At 38.7% G+C, this 20,813-nt stretch overlaps 1 protein-coding gene across 5 annotated transcripts in view; it reads left to right on the top strand.

Moving 5' to 3' along the window:
• The window catches only part of anks1b (ankyrin repeat and sterile alpha motif domain containing 1B), a 116,427-nt gene that overhangs the window by 34,339 nt on the left and 61,275 nt on the right, over positions 1–20,813 (top strand). For 2 of the 5 annotated variants that reach the window (XM_079454797.1, XM_079454796.1), the window contains exons 5-11: positions 1,601–1,676; positions 1,966–2,067; positions 3,186–3,308; positions 4,314–4,495; positions 5,338–5,451; positions 11,762–11,912; positions 18,744–18,880. In XM_079454797.1, the coding sequence (XP_079310923.1) occupies positions 1,601–1,676; positions 1,966–2,067; positions 3,186–3,308; positions 4,314–4,495; positions 5,338–5,451; positions 11,762–11,912; positions 18,744–18,880 (885 nt within the window). Of the gene's footprint in view, positions 1–523; positions 622–1,600; positions 1,677–1,965; positions 2,068–3,185; positions 3,309–4,313; positions 4,496–5,337; positions 5,452–9,461; positions 9,868–11,761; positions 11,913–18,743; positions 18,881–20,813 lie in introns of those variants that run through there. The other 3 variants (XM_079454798.1, XM_079454801.1, XM_079454799.1) reach the window with 3 other exon arrangements.

The following is a 20,813-nucleotide window of genomic DNA, read 5'->3' as shown; positions in this document are numbered from 1 at the left end:
TCAAACGTGTTAGTGGGGGAGGACACTCATGCATATATTACAGCATACCCTCAGCAACCATCCACTGCTTTGAATATTATTCAAAAGCGGTCTGCACTACACAAAATTATAGTGTTCTTAAAGGAATAGTTCACCCGGAATTGAAATTTACTGACCATCATGCCATCCTAGGGGCTTTAAAGTCATCCATCCGACTGCAGGGGGTTAATGAATGTGTTTTAAAGTAAAACGATATATTCGTGAGAAAAATTATATATGTAATATTTTATATTTTAGCTAAAAGGGTAAGAAAAGTATGGGGTTAATTTCAATTTCCTTCTTCTGGTGACATCAATGGGTAATCGCCAAGGGGAAACTTGACAGGAAGTGGTCCCCATTGAGAGGAGAGGGGCCAACTTCCTGTCCTGTTGTGGGCGTGCTCACCGTTCATCTCGAACCCTGTGCAGAAGTTCTGAAAAAAACGCAACCATACGCACCGAAAACATTACAGTATTCATTCAGATCTCTTATTTGACCTCGGAAATCTAAAACACTGGTTTCTGGATTAGACGGTAGTCTGGACTGGAGTTTAACAATGAATCTCATATCAAGGTCTGTTTTGAGGGGACATGTTTTCTCTGAGTAAGTAACAGTTGGGATGCAATCTCTCTTTTTGTGAATATCGCTTTATAACGGTTGAAGGCGTTATTTCTTAGATCGTTTTTGTTTCCACACTATCGACTGGTCTCTGATGGCTCTGTTTGCATTTTGCTCTTAGGGGGCGTTTCATAGGATGTATTCAACAGGAGACATTTTTGTCAGATTATAAATAAAGGCATTGACTTGGATGGATTCATTTTTCACAAAACTAGTAGTGTACATTTAGAAAGTAAATAGCGTAAAAAAGGCTTTTTTTCATGCGGACTTGCACATAATGGGGACAAACAACCCATTGGATTCTCTCTGGACGGTCTGTGTTGTCCACGAGCCCATTAACGCCATGACATCCGTTTCCAGATTAACAAGTGTGCCAACAGTTGTGCATTAAACTTGCACAGAGGTCATTTTAGCCAGACTCCCTATCAGAAAGTTTTTTTCCTTACAGAAATAGGACATGTGCAGTATTAGGTGTGAAGTGTAGGCAGTACAGTAAAGAGTCCCCACTGTTGTTGTTCAATGTGAACAGCATCATCATACATATCCACAGGAGAGATTCAGATAGACATAGGCACAACTGTATGGATGCTTCATCAGATCAATCGAGTATCATGCAGGGTCTCCTGGTGGCCTATTAAAATGAGCGAGCTTAGTCGGGCGAGACGCTCTTTCACAATCTCTCTCTCTTCACGTTCGGTTGGCCTGTTCTCCGCACATGCCAGGCACTCCCATCAGTCCGCCTCGTAAATTCACAGCGCCATTGCTGTTAATTGTAGAACATCGAATAAATGTTTCCAGAGCTAAATCGTTGTGTAGTTAAACACTTCACAGTTGAGCCTGTTATAAAATACTCCGCCTGTCGCCCCAGTAAATGACTTTAACTTACTGATAGACAATAAAGACGTCATTTAATATAACTTTCATTTTGGTGTTTATGGGGATGTTGTTTTTCTCTCACACACAGATGGAGAAAGGCAGTGCGCTTCACGAAGCCGCTCTCTTTGGAAAGATGGATGTAGTTCAGCTTCTGCTTGACTCTGGTATGTCCTTCATAGGTGTGTTTGTGATGTAGTGGAGAGGGTTATTTATATCTTGCACGCGTGTTAAAACTCTATGTGCGACCTGTGACTTAACACAACATCCTTGTCCGTGCCAGCTGTGGAAACTTCCTGTTGTAAGGAAAGGGCGTTGTGTCTTTACTGTTTATGAAAGTTATAGAAAAAAATGTTTGGTTTCCTCTTTTATATATATATATTTTTTTAGGGTTAAGGGTAGAATCAAGTAAATATTTTGCTGTTGTCATCATCACTCTCTCTTTTGCTCTCTTAGGGATTGATGCAAACATTCGAGATTGCCAGGGCAGAACTGCTTTAGAAATACTACAAGAGCACCCATCTCAGAAATCACTGCAGATTGCTTCTCTCATACAAGGTAACGTTGTCCAAACTCCAGATTAAAACTTTTAGAAAGCCCAAAACAATGGAAGGACATTCATACTTGTATGCCCGTGCACAGGGTGTAGATGGAGCGTGTTCTGGGTCAAGATCAGAAGGCGGATGCTAACAGATTGATAAAAGTTCATTTCAGGAAGTTTGTGTTAGATTGAGAACAATGGTCATTTATTGTGTGTTCTCTCTGGTGTACTCTGGCCAAAAAACTCACAATGCTGAATATATGAATATATATTTTTTAAACATCTAAACCATGAACATGTATAGTTCACAAATAAGGTTTTTTTAGACGGAATTTACAGTTTGTTGGCTGTTTAATGTTTACATTGTTATACTTCTATTACGTCTTTCCACTATTGCAACATCTTTGAAGATTGTAAAATCTCTTCATCAACTAGTCTGACTCATTTTTCCCAAATATAATATAGGACAAAAGTTTTTCATACATGTTAGCAAAAGATGGTCCTGTGGGATCCATTGTTCAGTACTCCCTCATAAAGGAATATGATTTGGTTTTCTGGTTTTATAATGAAATTCTTCGTAGCCCGCTTGCTGTTTCCATTCAGTGTTGGGGTGGTGAGCATGTAATCTTGAGATCTCAGGACTTCTGTTACTACCCCAAAAGAGCTTCGTTTGACATATCTGAAGCTTAAATCACTCTAGTGTCTCTTTTATTCGACAGGACAGTCGACATTAAAGTTATCCCTGTCCCTTTGTGGTCATATTCAGAAGTCCAGAAAGCCCCAGCGTGAAAGATTTCAGTTTTATGGTCGCTGTGGTTTTATAATCTACAGGCTTTGACAGATGCAGATGTTATCATGTGGCTTGTGTAGCCTTTACTATAGCTGTGTGGGGCTACAATTACAGCCACCACAGATATTTTAGTTCTCTCCGACGTAAAGTGCATGCTTTGAAAAGAGGGGAAAATGAAAGGAATTAGTAGGTGACTGAAACAAACAAACAGAATAAACGCTATATAAATATAAGATAGATCTGAGCAGAAGCTGAGATGAAGACAAATACTAACATATAATCCAGTTTTGTGTTTGGTGGTGCGTCGCTTTGTTTGAACTGTTTTGTTTCTCTCCTTCTTTTTAGATTATATGATGTCAGATTATGACAAAGGAGATTTTCATGAAGAGCTAATACATCAGCGTCCAGTACCAATACCACGCACGTCTATACCCTCTCCTGTGCCATCGCCATCCCTGAGACATAAAAGTACGATTTCGTGTGTGCGTCTGTGCTCAACCAAAACGTTGTTAGCAAATCAAAGGTCACACAATTATTTACATACAACACAATTTCACTGCACAGTGTGACACCCTGTGGTGAAGTTTTTGTATTACAACAACACATATTTTGCCTTTTTGTTTTGCTTAAAGAAGTACCGTAATAGTATAATCTAGCATTTTTATAAACCTATACCTCAAGTTCTTAACTTAAAGGTGTAGTCAAAAATGAGTTATCATTTCCTCACCCTCTTGTAACATTATACCTGTATGACTTTCTTCTGCAGAGATTATTTTGAAGGATCTTGGTAACCGGTCAATGGCGCTACCCCTTTACTTCTATTGTATAGACACAATACCAATGCACTGGTTATTAACATTCTTCAAAATATCCTCTTTTGTGTTCTGCAGAATGGAGTAATTCATACAGGTTGTAATGACAAAATGATGACAGAGTTTTCATTTTTGGGTAAACTATCTCTTGAAACTTTATTTTGCTATTATTAGGAACACAAATATTTTTTAGGCATCAGCAAACTTTTAAAGATGCCCAGGATGACATAAAATAGGACAAAAATGAAGATACAGTATTTCTTAGTGGTCGTTTATTGTACCAGCCCAAAGTGCAGTCAGCAGCGCCTCTAGTGGTCCGTTGTCACATTGCAGTGGGGTCTCGCTCATTCCTCTTTCATTCCAGCTGTTGGAACATTTTAATGATGATCACAGGTAAACCCCCAAGTCTAACTGACACACAACCACTGTTAACACCTCAGCATGAGGTGGAGCTGCTTGCAAGAAATCAAGCATACAAATATTGAAAAACAAAAGGGAGAAAATAGTATAAATATGAAAACAGTGTGTAAAAACGTTTATATTAAAGCTGTAGGGGATTTTCATGGTTTGGTGATAACACATACTTGCACACACAACCATTTCCTCTACGTTTATAAATAATCATCTATTTGTATTCAGAATCTGCATCTCTCTCTCGTAGATGATTCAGTAACAGGAGAATTGTCCAAGTTGCTGAATGAAATAAAAAGCTGCCGTGACAAGGATTGCTCCTTTGAGGAGCTGTGTCACACTATATCTTCTCACTCTCAATCCATGGAGAGCTTTGGCAGCGGACGACTGTCTGACGAAGAAAGGAACGGCACACTCTCTCGAAATAACAAGGTGTGTTTGGGAAATAAACAATATAACTTTTCTTTGGTTGTCCTCAGAATAGTTTTGGAACTGCTTTTCTTTCAACACATCGGGGGGAAAATCCTCCTAAAATATAAAATAAATGCACATTTTGTATTTTGGACGATAAAATCAACTTCATGTCAAGAGTTCTTTATAAGCTTAGTCTTTTACTGTCAGTGCAGTTCTTCAGTGTCACCAGTAGAGGACAGAGCCATACACATAATAAAGTGCTGAGTAGCTCATCAGTTTATATAATCTCATGATACATATTCATAGCTTTAAAGCAGTTCCAGATTTTATCAGACGTTATTTAACACAAACAAAATCCATTTTTAATATGACTTCATCACATTGGGTTGCGAACTGGGTTTAATCTTATGTAAGTGAGAGATGAATGAGCTTCATCCACCAGAATCGAGCCAGCTTGAAGAGATTTGACAGAATGTTGTTGGATCGGTTTCACCGCTCATTTGTTTGTTAATGTCATGCGGCGGCCACCGGATCACGGTCTTCCTCCACTACGTTCAGCATTCGTTTGATCGATTTAATCGAACATGTTTGTGTCAGCGGAATCAATCACAAGTCTGCAGAGTCCAGATAAACAAACATGACACGCATCAACACAAACACTTTACGAGTCGGTGGGATCAATAGCCGTCACATGCAGTAAACTCACGGTCAAGTCAAATGCGGATCAAGGGTTGAAGTCACTTTCAACTTGTTTTCAAAGGAGCGAGATATAAAGAGAGGGAGAGACGGAACGGGTGACACTTTATGTTGTTTATGTTGACGTTTGTGTAATGTGTGTGCGTTTTTCCATCCGGCTTTAGCGGCCCACTCCTCCGCTGCCCCCGATGGAAGAAGAGGAAAAGAGCTGTGGTCCATCAGGCCTGTGGGAGGCGCTCACTCCATGCAACGGCTGCAGAAACCTGGGCTTTTCTCAGGTACACACATACCTCACATACTTCGTTCAATCTGTTCTGAGAGCCTACGCGTTTTACATTTCTCGTCCCATTTATGTTTGCATTTATTCTCATGACTAAATGCAAGATTATTCAGATATGTTTTTGAAAGTCAACGCAAACTGCTGTGCCAACAAAGTCCTTCGAAGGCTTTCTAGTTCTCTAAAATCCTTACGTTTTGATCATACTTAAAAGTATGAATGAAGACATTTTATAGTAGTGTTATAAATATTCTGCCATTTTTTTAAAAGCGGTTATGTGGGATGACAGGGTTGATGCAGATCTCTGTTTATATGCAGAGGAATCTGGTCATGTTGTCCTGACACCCACCATTCCAAAAGTCTTCGACTTGGGTCTCATGTGTGTCATGATGTCTTAATGAGGAAGAGGGATCCCCTTCCCTCACACAGGAAGTCTAATTATCCCATAGGAACTGCAATCATGTCACACGCTGATCCGCCCACCTGCAACATGTGAGGAGACCTCCGGCTACCATGGAAACAGGGGTGTTCAAGTGAAGATGTCAGCAGGCTGGGGGAGGGTGAAATCCAGCGCCGGGAAGGAGTTGGGTTTCCTTGAGCCGAGAATGATACTCCTGCACCCGCAAACAAATCCTTTACTCCATCACTGGCTCTCCACCACTGGGACAGACTCGCACGCTGTTTCTGAGGGGTTCTCGTAGTTGCTAGGAGACACCAAATTCATAAAGTGCAAGACGTGGGATATCCACCCACTTCCCAATTGACAGATTTGAGTCTCTATCAAAACAGGTGCGTCACAGCACTGCGCAATAACATCCAGAGAAAACAGAGAGGGGGAGAGAGAGGATCTGGGCATCTGCTGCCAAAGACTCTGCTCTTCCATTCATACTCTTTTCTCATTCCTCTGCCTCTTTTTCATTTTAAGTCGTCATTTTGTTTTTTATTCTCACCATCTTTTCCTGTTACATCACATGTTTGCACACGTAAAATCACCCGTGCCTGCGCATTTGTTTGTTTCTTTTGTTTGCACAGTTTTTCCCCGTTGCTGCAGCAAACACACTTTTAATCTTTGTGCCAAAAGCGTCTTGTGATTTCAGATCAGCGTGAGCGCTTTCATCCTCAACGTCTGTTTTGCGATGCGTTTCTCTGCAGATGAAATTACTGTTTACAAACAAACGTTTGACAGTGACACTTCTGGGTTTTTGGCAGCCCTGGTGATGTGGGGATCAAACGCCCTGTTTTCAGAAGATTCTTGGAGAGTTGGGTAGATTTCTGTCAATATTGGTACACGAGGACAAATTTAGGATTGAACACTAACGTTCGCACTCGGCTTTTCTTCTGATAAGACCTGATTGCTCTGTAGATCGCATCACGAAAAGCTTATGATTTCTTTAGCAAAAACACAAGATCATTGATAATCTAACAAGACAAATGGGACCCAAGATCTAATCCTGCAGTTGATTCCAAATTTCTTTGCATTTCTTTTCAACGTTGATTTCAAAGCAACCTGTACTAAAACGTGACCTCTGTGTTGGGTTAAACTCATGTATAAATGTGTATTGCAGCATTAATTCAGTTATTTTTGTATGTTTGAGAGTGTGTATTCAACAAGTTGTCACACTTTCAACAAAACCAATTGCTAAGCTTGTCTGTTTTAAGGAAAAGAGAAACGTATTTTTCGTCGTATTTAAGCCATTCGCACTGTATTTCAATTACTTATAAATGACTGCGTATCATTGGTCGTGTTTGGTTTATTTACCATATTTTATATCACCAATTTGGTGATTTTCTGTTATATAAGCCACTAACTACGTTGTAAATTCTCTGGAAATCACTTTTTATGTGTGTATGGCTTTTTGTCTGTTCTAATTGAGCTGAATGGCTTTATGGGAGTGTGTATTAGAGTAAAGTTATGTCTTTTCCTCTCATTGACTGCCCAGACTGTGTGATTTAGAAGCTGAGCGGGGCCAGTGTTTGCCATTTAATAGATCATTCTGAAAACACTACAGAAATAACAATCCCAAGTGACAGCCTTTATTTTATGAACCCTGCAAACTGCATATACATTTCACTCAACTACCTTATTACTGCATGATTTATACAAATAGGGACTTGTTTTAAGCAATTCTACAAATGAATGTGTCATTTCCCACTAAGCAAGCATGTTGATGTCCCAACATGCATGCGATTGTGCAGTTAGCTTCTACAGTGAGGATATCGACTTCATATTATCGATGCTTAATGTTCAGATTATACATAAAGATGCTGTTGTATTCATTTCTAGCTTTTGGATAGAAAAGAAAAGACATTTAAAATCAGCAGGCTCGACTGCGGTAAACATTTCTACCTCATTTTTGTTTTAATCTTCATCTTTGTGCATCCGTGACTCACATTGAGAATTTCTGAACCCCGACCGTGGCTTCATCCACCACAGGGTTTCATTTCCTACTTTCCTTTTTAACGCTGAGCGATATGTGAACTTCTTGCCGACTGTGATGTCAGTTAGTCCCGCATAAGGAAGTTGTCAGGAGAATAGTTATGCAATGTTTGTCCTCTCCATCTCAAAATGCCCCGAGTCTCCCCACTGGCCCTTATGGAGTGTCTTCTCTGAGTGCGTGTGGTTGACGTCTGCGATTTCTTTCTTTTTTTCTGTTGCCTGTACTGCGTGTTAATTCACATTACTGATGAAAATCAAGCATAGTTTTACTATAGTAAAAGTGTAGTAGTCATGTTTTTTTGGTGTATAACCACAATTTGGTTATAAATACCTTGGTTAAACTATGGTAACTGTAACAAAACCATGGTTAATTTGTGGTTACCGTGGTAACCATGTTTTGTGGTTATATGTAGAACCATGGTTAATTTGTGGTTACCATGGGGGGTTTTGGGGGATTATTTGTAGAACCATGGTTAATTTTCGTGTTGTGTTTTTTTCGAATAGTTTTATTTAAGTAGAAAGACACGAAGAGAGTACGAAAAGAGGAGCTGTTCTGTACTTTTTATATTTTTACCTCAGTTGAAAGACTACCATTAGTGCATTCAACTTTTATTTATTGTTATAACCTTATGTGGCGAGACGTTCTTGCACAAAAATTGAAAACCAAATGAACAAAATCACAAAAGGCCTTGTTGTTCTTTTGAATGTCTAATGTGTGATTTATGTAACACAATGTTCTGCACTGTTTGCTTCTCCTGAACAACGAAATACGAAACGTGTAAAAGAAACTGTTTATTAACTAGAAAATGTTCTTCACTTTACTTACTTCGGCATCAGTATGTCAGCAAGTTAAAACTGTACCCTGCTTGCTTAAAATAGAGCCTTCGGGGCTTTATTTGCTTTAATCCACTTTAGTCCTCTCAGCTCTTGCAACGAGTTTATGCTTAAAGCTTGACCTGCAAATTTGATAGTCCGCTAACGTTTCACTGTGTGCTTTTCTTCAACCATCACGCCAGATCCCTAAGTTTCACGTATTTCCGGGCCGAGCCGGTGTGCTTAGGCAAAGCCTATAGCAGATTTTCAAAGCTCTCTCAGCTCTGAAAGGCCAGGTCGGGAGCAGGTGCTAAATCTCCTGAATTCTTTAAAAATAATTTGCTGCAGATCACACAAATTGAGTCTTTTGCTTTTAACTACTACATATTACTGGTTCTGTAGTTTCATCTTTTCGTACTTTTACCATTTCGTACCACATTGCGACAAAATTGCGTAAGTTAAAGGCTGTTCTCTACCATCGAACCGCCACAGCTTCCTTCTCCCACCGGTATCATCTCTGCATGCGAAGACGTCCTCAGAGGCACATGACCGTACGTCAGAGCTCACTTATGTTCCTTCTTTCCCATTCTATCAATCCCTCTATCTGTTCCATGAGGGTCTCTGAGGGCTCTTTATGCTGCGAGGTCCTCCTCCAAAATATGCAGTGCTCAGATAAGAAAAACACAGGAAATGACAGAGGCCTTTCACATCAGACTTTTTTTGACCGTTTGTACACCAAGGAAATGCACGAAAGATAATTCACATGACGGATGGTTTGATTGAGTGCAATACGCAATGAGAACCGGTTAAAGATGAGCAGGGTGCAGGATGATGTCTAATTCAGCAGTAAAAGTTTTGTCAGGCCCTGTGACGTGCGGATGAAGATTGCGGGCGTGACTGGGGGCAGATTTCCTATTTGGATCAGTGTCCAGCTCCAGCAAAGCTAATTACTGACCCGCGCTGCTGCTGTTTGTTTGCAGCCTTCCTTTTTCAGAGACAAAAATTCAGTTCCTGTCTCTGGTGTCAGATGTAGAGAGAGGCAGACAAAGAACAAGACTTGTGTTGTTCACGGACAGTTGGCCACAGCAGGGTCATTTCATTTGTGCGCCGGAGGGTTGTATTTTTACACTTATAGGGAAGACATGAGGAGACTACAGAGATAAGCAGGTACTGAACTGTTTTTTCATACAGTATGTATGGAATATATGCTGTGTGTGTGTGTAATATGTAAATCTGTACTGTTTATCTGACAAACTCCTCTTTTGGGACATCTTTGATGAAGACATATGCATTTAAATAAATACAGAAAAAATATAAACGTAGTTTTCAGTTAGTTTTAAGTAATTTCAACATGTTTTGAGGTTTTGATAGCGAGACTGAAGCAGAACTTTGTTATTATGGCATTTCTCATTGTTTGTGGCCAAGCGTGTCCGTTCTATCGTACTAGGCAGGAAACCCCAAATTCAAAGCCTGTCCACTTCCTCCTCTTCCTGCTATCGAGAATATTCCTCAGCGAAATGGGCGGTTAACAGATCAGTTGCATGGACTCTAGATGATAATGAACAAGCAAAAGATGATTTCTGAAAGCAAACATCACTATTGTTATACTTGTACAAATGATTAATCTTTAATTCATATTATGTTATAATAAGTATATTTGTTTTCTAAAAAAAAAAAAATTATATAAATAAAGAATTCAATTATTTCATATAGTATACATATTTAATATTACATTTATTTTCATTCTTTAAATTATTATTATTATTACTATTATTATTATTATTATTTGACCTCTACAGTCATTGGGACAGGAATATCAGAGCGATTTTATGGTGGGTACTTTTGACCTGGGATGGTAACCAACAACCTAGCAACCCACAGAACGCTTAAGCAACCGGTTAACCAACACCCTAGCAACCCACAGAACGCTTAAGCAACCAGTAACCAACACCCTAGCAACCACCAGAACACTTAAGCAACCGCACATCAATAGAGCAAAACCATTCATAACACTTATGCAACTGCATAGCAACTGTCTCCAGCATTCTTAACATCATGGAGAAAACCTTTACACGGACGAGCACCACTCTAATGTCCTGCAGAAATCTGTAAAATTCACTAAAGATGACGTGACCTGTCTTATATAAGACGTAATGCAGAACGCATTCAAAAACTGAATATCTGTAGTTTAAATCATCCATGAAGTGATTCAAAACGGTCCTGTCTTCATATTCAACTGGGCTGCACTGCTGTAAACCTCCTTTCTTCGCAATCGCTGTTATTGAATGAGCAGACGATTTAATTGACTCTGTATTATGTCTGCGTTTCATAACAGTTTAACCTGTTTAAGTCACCTGTGTCTTGCTGTGAATTGTGTTTTGTGATGTTGGACTAGCCATTTAATTTACTCATCGCTAAGAGCTAATTTTGGGCGTCTATATGGAATTAAATAAGCAAGTGTATTATATTCGCATCAGAAGAGAGAGAAAGAGGTTTCTTCCAGTCCAGAGTGATAAATGGCCCGGGCCCTGAGCCCAGTGCATGATGGATGTGTCTAATGCTTTGTTGTTGATGTAGGATTTGGGGCTGACAGGTAGAGTAATAGACGTGTGAGAAGAAATCGATGGGGTTCATGGGACATAAGTGAGATGACAATAGGACTTGCTTGGCCTGTGCTATGTTTACTTTGAGGGATGGTTGCCCTCACACGCCTGCTGGGCTGTATCCGCGAAGACAAACAGGCTGCAGACGGCGATGCCAATGTTTCATTGAAATTGATGGAACCGAGTCTCATGGGTGGACGTTTATCCCTGTCATTCTGGGCGCTGGATGGAACATTGTTAAGTGTTTTTATTACACTCTTTTTAAAAGTGATGTGCTCAATATCAAAACACTTTCTGCTCATCTAGACCGTCAGTTTAAGCAACCAATAACAGCCGGCGGAGTGTCGGAAACTGTGTCTGAAGACAACAGTCATTATTTACACAGTTCCATTTGGTGGCACGGAAGTGACACGCTTCACCTTTAATGACTCACTTTCTGTTAATGTGTTTGTGTGCAGGACAAGCGATGTGGTGAAATTGCTCATTCTCCGTCACTGGATGTCTTTTTACCGGTGGATGAGGACAACCCTTTCGAGTCAGTGGCCACAGCTGTCACACGCAAACCCTGCTCTCTGGACATCCACCTTCACAACGCCAGCCCTCGCAACGGTTAGTTGACCGCACGACCGATCAAAACCAATGAACGTTTACACATACATTACATACAGTCCAAGTCAGCGTGCATTGATGATCCCAATTGATTTGGATTGTGTTTATGACTAAAACTACATTTTCAATGGGAAAACATGTATCCTTTTATTTAGACGCAAGATTGTGAAGAAAACATCTTCAAATATCCCCAAACTGTTAAAAATCTGCATAATAGAATGAAACCTTCAGTTGACAGACAAGACGCGAGGTTTCCATTGTGCCTCGTTCTCCTCCTGTTGTAGAGTTTAGACAAATAAGCGCAGATCTCCTGCCGCAGTTCACTCCTCGGGCATCATTCCTGCAGTAAGGGTTAGGGTTGTCGTGGAAACAGCTTAAGACTTACCCAGTGAGTCACCTGCATGTTGTCATAGAGACGCAGCGAGCTGCCGGTAGGCCGGTGATTCACACCTGATGTAGTCGCAGTCTCCGTTATCTTCTAGACGACTCTATTAATGAAGTCAAACAGTCCAGTGTATGTGTGTGAGCGAGAATCAACGATCAGAGTTTTACTGCATTCCTGTAACTTTTGTAAGTGCTGTTTGTGCCTGTGCGGATGTTTGTGTGTATTTATACTAACTGGATTTTGACCAGTTCTATTTTTAGATCTTCGGGTGTCTCTACAAGCATTACGAGACTATTCTCTCCCTGATTATCAACAATGCTGCTGTATGCACTACAACAATTTAAGACTCTTTCTGAAACTTTAATAACAGACGTTTGTTCGGTTGAACAAAAAAACTGATCTGGGTCACACATGAGCAAATAATCTGATTTTGGTGGCAGTGTTAATGTAGTCTTAGCAATTTCCAGTACTGGAACATACTAGCACAGAAGGACACATTTAATAGTGGTCAAAGGTATCTGTATCTATTTTGTGTTCAACAGGATAAAAATGGTACAATATTTTTAACTATAGTAGTGAATGATGTCACATAAGAGAACGTTTTTGTAAATATATTTTATAGCAAAAACAAAACTGTCAAAGAAGATGAATCTTTTATACTATCCCATATTATAAATATAAATTATATAAAATAATATATCATCAACAGTTTGTCTTCAAAAATTTTTGCTGTCACACCGTAGGACACATTTATGCTTTATTTGTAAACTATATAGCTATACAATATCAACTATATAACTTAGGAATTGTTCACCCATTATTTACTTTGATATTGTTGTACTGTAAATCTAAATGCTGTTATTTTTTCCCCATATATGTTAATATGTTTAAGTTGTGACATACACTTTTGAGCCATTTACAGCAAAAGAAGCATGTTCTTGAATACAGTGTCATTGGTTGGCAATAACAAACTGCACTGGTAGAACAATTCTGATGCTGTACGTGCTGTTTCAATTGTTAACAGTAGATACTTTAAAGATAAGATAAATAGAAAAATGTCTTCATACTCCACCTAGGTCATTTCCTGCATATTTCACTTTAGAATGTCAACCACCTATCACCATCAGCCAACAAAACAGCGGGGTCTTGTTTTATAATAGTTGCTCAATAACAGTGAAATATACTACCAGAGGTTTCAATTCAAAAGTTTAATATGTTTAGTTAAGATAAATATATTGGTTATGCACACAATGGTAGCTTTTTTCAAAGTAGTACATATTGACAGGAACTAGTTAGTTACTTGGTAGAATGGGTATTTTCATTGGATAACAACAGTATGTCACTGCCCCTCAGGGATGTCGTCCGAGATATAAATAAGACGTAATATATTTTTGGACAGCAAACATTTTCTATGCAACATTAGCATCAGCACAGAAGAAGACATTTCTGTATAGCCGTTTCATCGAACGCGCCTGGACTGCAGTTGACTTCTGGTCTGTCTTCGGCTAGTGTCCAACAGAACGCATTAGAACTCATAAAATATATAATAAAATATATAATATATATAATAATAGAACTATAATAAAAAAATGTCTCCACACTGGTCACATCCGGTGTAGAGACGGAGTAATAATATAACTATTTATATTGTATTTAAATTGTTAATATTAATTCATATTTGTATTGCTTAATGATTGTATGAAATAAACAATTTGTTAAATGTTGTTGAATGTTCAGATTTGCTTAATAGGACTAGGTGCTATAATCCCAGGAAAGGAGGTCTGAGGGTTCACTGGGTTCGTCGGGTAGGCATCCTCTGCGTTTGGGGGATGTATGATTATAGAAATACATAGCATTTTTATGCTTGCCTTTCCTTGCTATTATCAGAGAGACATCTCACTTTCTTCACATCCATTATCCCGGGTGGAAGAGACCTTTTGGTGAGGGGCTGCTGATAATGCCCTTTGTATGGTCAGCCAAGGGAGTCCCACCACAGATCGATCAGACCTGGGTGTGTGTCGTATTGTTACACGGTAATCTGATCAGTATTGCCCTTCACCAGACCTTTGGTATCACCAGCTTTTTCCATGCCACAGCCATTAATCTCCAAATGTACCTCAACACTCCAGGGGCTTTCTTGTGGAGCCTTTATGTAGAGCCAAGTTTAGCCAAGTAAAGGTTCTTCTCGGTTTCTTTTGCTTGTCATCAGGAATTATCTACAGGCACTCTTTATTTGCGAATGTGTACCGAAAGATAAGGGCAGTCAATGAAGTTGCGCATGCGCAGTTACATTTGTTTAAGTTGTCACTATTAAACCGCCTGTACTATAGTAATAGTTTTTACGTAAGTGGCCAATTGTAAATGGGATATTTTATTTATTATGAAATAAAAAAGTCTAGAAATACTGTCCTTAAGGTGAACTATCTGGCCTGTGTCGCACAGTTGACAGTCCGAGATCATTTAAAGTAAGGCAGTTTTTGCAAGAATGCCACATTGTTTTCCACTGTCAGACTCTGTGTCTGCTGTGGGATTTGTTACGGATTTATTAAGCGACAGCTTGTCAAAAACAGGATTTAGGTGGAAAGAGGCAATAATGTGACTGGCTCAGCATAAGTCCTGTAACAGCTGCCTTGGCCTCCCTCACTCTCTTTTTGACTTCATTTATGTAAACCTGTATTTTCTGCCCCGTCTCCTCATATTTTGGTAGCGTAAATGAATAAACAAAGGTATGGGATTTTAATTTGAAGTCAAGTTGAGCATAAATATAAAAGGTGGCCATTAAAACTGTACTAGAATTTATGGTCCTAATTCTCCCTTCGTGCACTGCCTGAGCAATACACTTGATTTTGTACTCAGTTTGTTGGTAAAAATTGTATTTTATTTGTTGACAATATTGGCAGGTCTATAGGAGCCGCATTTTTGTATGCGAACCCAGAAGTGAGTTTGCATTTTTGGACTTCCGGTTCCATTGCTCCAAAGTCTTATCACCGTGTCTACACCGGACTCCACTGGCGCGACATGACAAAAGACATTCGAAATGCATTAGAAACCATTATAATTTAACATTTTGTCCACACTGAATGTGGCGCGACCCCGATTGTATTTCGCCTTCAACAGTAACACATTTTGTGTTCATTTTTTCAAAGATTATCTTGATAGACAAAACGAGTAAATATCATAAACATTTGTTGATCACAGAGCTTATTTTTTGCGCATTGCTATGTGAGCATATGTCATCAATGGGCGGAGTTTTGGAAGAATGGGGTGGGTCTGACAAATTTGCTAGGTTTGCAGAAACTTCCATAAATACACATTGCTCACAGCACCTTAAATATTTGCATAAAATTGCATTTATATGTGCTGCAGCATTATAGACAGTTCAATCACTGGATTCCTAAAATATGCCTGAAAGCTATATCTGTAAATAATGGCCTTCTAATATCTTTGCCACCTAAAGAGTCCTGGTCTTCTCATGGCTCCCGCATGCCTCATTTCTCCCTCGGTACTGCGGCTCTGAGAGGTTAATGTCTGTAAGAGTAAAGCACAAGCCGAGTTCATCCACGGCTTCCTGCCCATTACCGATAGGGTCAAGCCCCAGCAAGCTTCCCAAGGCAGTCCAAGAGCCCCCCGCTGTTATCGCAAAAACAGTTGCGGGGCGTTTTGACAGAAAAATTCTACTTTTTCCCACCAGCCCTTTATGGTCCTGCACACACACACATCTTCTCCTCGATGAACACCAATGTTTTGATCAGTCTAAAATTTTGTTCACGCAGTAAGCAAATGTAAACTAGAGCTTGCGACAGTCAAGTCGGCCATTTTGTTTCTTAATTATTAACGCAGCTCAGTTAAGCGGCTCATGAATATTCTTATCTTATTTGCAAAGTAGAGGAATGAGACTCTGTTATATTCTTCACAATGTTGTGTGTTTGTGTGTGTCAGGAGGAAATTTGCTGTATATATGTGTGTGTCCAAATGGACTAGACACACTTAATATTTCTCTGATTCATTAGTCTGCTTGGTGTTCTTGTGAATACAAAACGCAGAAAGGTTTTTATCATATGATTTTATTTGCACGTGACGGTGTAGTGCAGACGTTGGGTCAGGTTGGTTAACACGTGTTTCAGGTTGAAGAGAATTCAGATTTATTTAGAAGACCTTATCCGTGAGCGACAGTGTTGAGCCATTTTCATACAGATATATGAAAAACGTGTCCAGGAATTGTCGTGAAAATAGGGTTATCACTGTGAAACATATATCCTTGCTGTGCTTAGGAGGCTAAATAGCACAAGTTGTTATTATTACTGCCTTCCATTTTGTGACAAATAGGCCTACATAATCTCTCTTTTTTGGTCATTATTCTGTAGCATATATTATTGTCTTTTGCATATGAAAACGAAAGCTTTTTAGCATTTAGATTTATTTTGGAGTAAACTCACGCGGATTGAATAAAAAACCCGTTAATAAAGTATATTGCACATAATCCATTAAAAGCCATAAATAAACACTTAGGTTGGTATATGATCATCATGTTTATATTATTTACAATGTTTTCGTTGAGAAAAACAATCTCATGTAAATGGTCGGGTAAAAGTCGAGCCAGTGTCTGAATAGAAGCACGCGGGCTTCTCCATAGCGCTGCACTAGCATAGCAGGATGCTTTTTAAATTTAAAAATGTCTTTCCCACATACGTTTACCCAGCCATAAAATGGCAAAGACTTATATTATTTTCTTTATTTATATATATATATATATATATATATATATATATATAATTTCTAGACTGTGACCGAAAACTTTTCAATAATTGAATAAAAATATCATTGGATAATATCATTTTTCAAATATTTATTTGTTCTTATTTGTTTCTAGTTTTTTTTATTAGTTTCTAATTCTAATTGAAGATGTTCCCAGAAAGGTTTGTGATATTGGCAAAAAACTGTATATCTTGATATACCAATTTTCTTACCCAAGTTGGCAAAAAAGCATATGCATATTTTTCTAAAAGTACCAATAAGAAATAACTTTATTCTGTGTAGATTATTTGATTGTTTACTTATCCCTGCAGAATACAGGGAAGTCTCCAGTGATGCTGACAACCTTTCTTGTGACTTGCTCAGATTTTAGCTAGCAATAAATAGATCTGAAAGGAGCTTTATTCGCCAAATGTGTGAGGATGAGGATACCGTGATGATTGAATAAAAACAAATTGAACTTGAACTTTCACCATTGGGTTAACTGACTCTTGATAGCATAAGTTTCATACACTTTGAGCTTGCTGTAGGTTTGTCTGTGTTATTTGTGATTTGATAGAAAGTGTTTTTCTCACTAATTTGGGGAAGTAGCCGGATGTTACCTGCTCTTTCTCTCTCACCTTCCGTCGGATTCATCCCTCATTCATAAAGAGTGATTTCACTCTGGGGAAATCTGCTCCGGTGATAAAACAGTCTTACAGCTGCACTGTAGCGTGTGTATGTGTGAATATATACAGTACATGTGCTATTTTTAGGTTATGTGCCTTGAAGCCAAATCACATAAACACAAATAAGAACACATGGCTTGTTTTATTGCTTGGAGGTATTGGATCTTACATCATATTACACATCATATACATCATATTACTCTTAAACAAGGAAAAGCAGTAAGAATTAATGTCATGTAAAGGTCAAGCTTCACTTACATAAAATACCTATATATATATATATATATATATATATATATATACATACTCAGTCATGTAAAACATGTATATTGTGCATTTTTAACAGACATAAACATCTGCCATATGAATGTATAGAAGTGTTTTTTTCTATTTATGGATACTACCAGCAAGACTTGTGATATCAAGGGGGCAGAATATATTTGAAATAAAGTTTTGGAAGATTATATTAATTAAAGCAAAATAAGTGTATTTTTGTCAGCATATATTTTGCACTCATGTTGCTAAATTAATTTCTGTGGTAACCGACAGCATGCCACAGTTAAAAAGCTACATTTGTATATTAAAACCAGAATATTCATTTGGAAAGCACAATTTACAACTAAAACAACAAATATTTTTGAAACATATCGAAAACACTCCTACCAAACACTAACATTTATCTATTTGCTTATGTGTGTTATGGCTAATGGTGCAAAGTATCTGCATTAGATGCTCAGTTTTCATCGGTTTCATTAGCATTTGAAGACACAGGGTTCCTTCAGAGTCCTTTCCGGCCATCGCTGTATCTGCATTTATAGAATCTCTGCATGATTTAGTTTCTTTCTGTAAGCTCTTTCCTTCTCCGGTTACGCTGGCCATAAGTAGCACTTCATGCAAATGACTTTTAAATCGATGGAGGGATACATATCTCGGACCTATTCCATCCCAGCGATCACCTCAGGGTCATTGTTTTTTAATGCACGAGTCCAGCAGTTTTAATTTCCAGCTTTTTATGTCTCTCCGAAGGCCACTTCTCGCATGTGTCGGCCAGTGATGCAGAGCGAGGTAACCATGGCGACGACTCTACAGGCCTGACTCCTGACTGCTCGCCTCCTTCACCTGATACGGCCCTGAGGAACATCGAGAGAGTCATCCGCCCCCAGGTACACACACACACTAACACACACAGAATCGTTCTTTAGTCTATTATGTTGTTGTGCTCTCAAGGTTAATGGTGCTTTTTAAGATAAAACAGTCTGGCTGTTACCATCTGTGTGTGGGAGTCACACACACACACACACACACACACACACACACAAAGCTTCTGTGTCTTCAATTCAAAATGTGATACTCTGCATTCGTCACCTTAGTTATATGGCTATTATAAATATGCCCGATGGGTTGATTCTCTTTATGCTTTGAGATATGATTGACGCAATGCTTAATTCAAACTTGAGGGTTCATTATTGAATTGTCATTTGGCAGTAGTAATACAGTATAGTTAAAGTGGTCCTAAAAGAAGTATATGGATACATTAAAAGCCACACTTCAAGCATGAGTGTCATTACATTATCAAACCAAAAATTAAAAATATACAAGAGGACACTTCAGTAACGATTCAACAAGAACACTTTGAAACAAAACATTTCACATCAAGAGGTTTGTTACATTTTAAATTCAGAAACAATACATTTGTTTTTCAACAATTTCTTAAAGAAACAGTTCACCCCCCAAAGAAAAGGATCTGTCATCATTTACTCACCCTCGAGTTGTTCCAGATCTGCAACATTTCTCTGTTCTGATGCACACAGAGAAATACATTTTGAAGAATGATTGTAACCAAAGGTTCTTGGCCACCATTGACTACTATAGTAGAAAAATGACAATGGTAGTCAAAGTACATTCCTACATTCTTCAAAATATTTTCTGTTGTGTTCAACAGAACAAATGAATTTATAAAACAAATGTTTACTACTATGGTAGTCCAGGAACTGTTTGGTTACAAGCATTCTTCCAACTATCTTTATCTGTGTTTATCAAAACAAAGAGATTTATACAGATTTGTATCAATTTGCGGAAATGAATAGAATTATATTTATTTTGGTGAACTGTCCCTTTAAGGCTGCAGGCTTTCACATGGTCAGTGTTCGAAGGCGGTATACCGTAGATTGTATCTACCTGTGATATCCCACAATCCTGTACACATGTGCAGTTGTGTGTTTGAAGTTGGTAGTTAAATTCATACATTTTAAAATATGAAGTTTTATCATTTATAAATTGGTTGCTTAATAAAAGTTCATATTTTCTTTGTTATCTCTATAGCTCACTCTAATTTCGCAATGTCGCATTAGCCATGATGTTGGTTTCCTGCTCTCACCGCTTGCGTCTTATTTTCCTGTTAGACGAGTATGAAAGGGCTCTTTTTTTCTCCCTATCAGAGTCATGTTTGTCCTCTATCTGCAACAATCCCTCGTTTATCTTCGCTGGCCTACTTTGGGCCGCGCAGCCTGCGTGCTGAGCACCCGCAGGATTAGAAAGAGACGCAACTGCACGCGTTTCCCCCTGCGTTTTCGACAACAGGGTGCTACACGACTCCACAATGGCCCGCTCAGATATTTGACGTGCGTTGTGTCCTTTCATAAAGATTTATTCCATGTTTCAAACTGCGCTTTAGTACTGCTGAATGCTGTCCATCTTCAGTTGGTGCTGAAGCTGTCACATGTGAAAAGAGAAGGCGAGAGTTTGGAAAAATCTATTTCTTGGCCTTATTTGATAGCTATGGGTGATGTTAAGGTAGTCAAAATCCAAATAGCTCATCTTAAAGTCCCAATATCGTGTGTTCTTGTCAGGTCCGTCATTAATTGTATGTTTATGTGATGTTTCGTAAATGTTCTTGTCTCTCAAGCGCCATTAATCATACGTCTGGGAGCAAATAGCGAACCTCTCAACAAACCACATGATTTGAGACATCAGTCATGTTTGTTGCACAAACAGTACAGGGAGAGCAAGGAACAACATTTATTCATTTGGCTCAGAGGAATAAAGGCCTCAAATTTCTCGTAGAGAAGAACAGCTATATTTTCTAGATGAGGTAAC

Source organism: Barbatula barbatula (genome assembly GCF_947034865.1).
Source record: "Barbatula barbatula genome assembly, chromosome: 4".
Taxonomy (NCBI): domain Eukaryota; kingdom Metazoa; phylum Chordata; class Actinopteri; order Cypriniformes; family Nemacheilidae; genus Barbatula; species Barbatula barbatula.
Note: the sequence above shows the minus strand (reverse complement) of the source record. Positions and strands in the feature narration are given on the sequence as shown.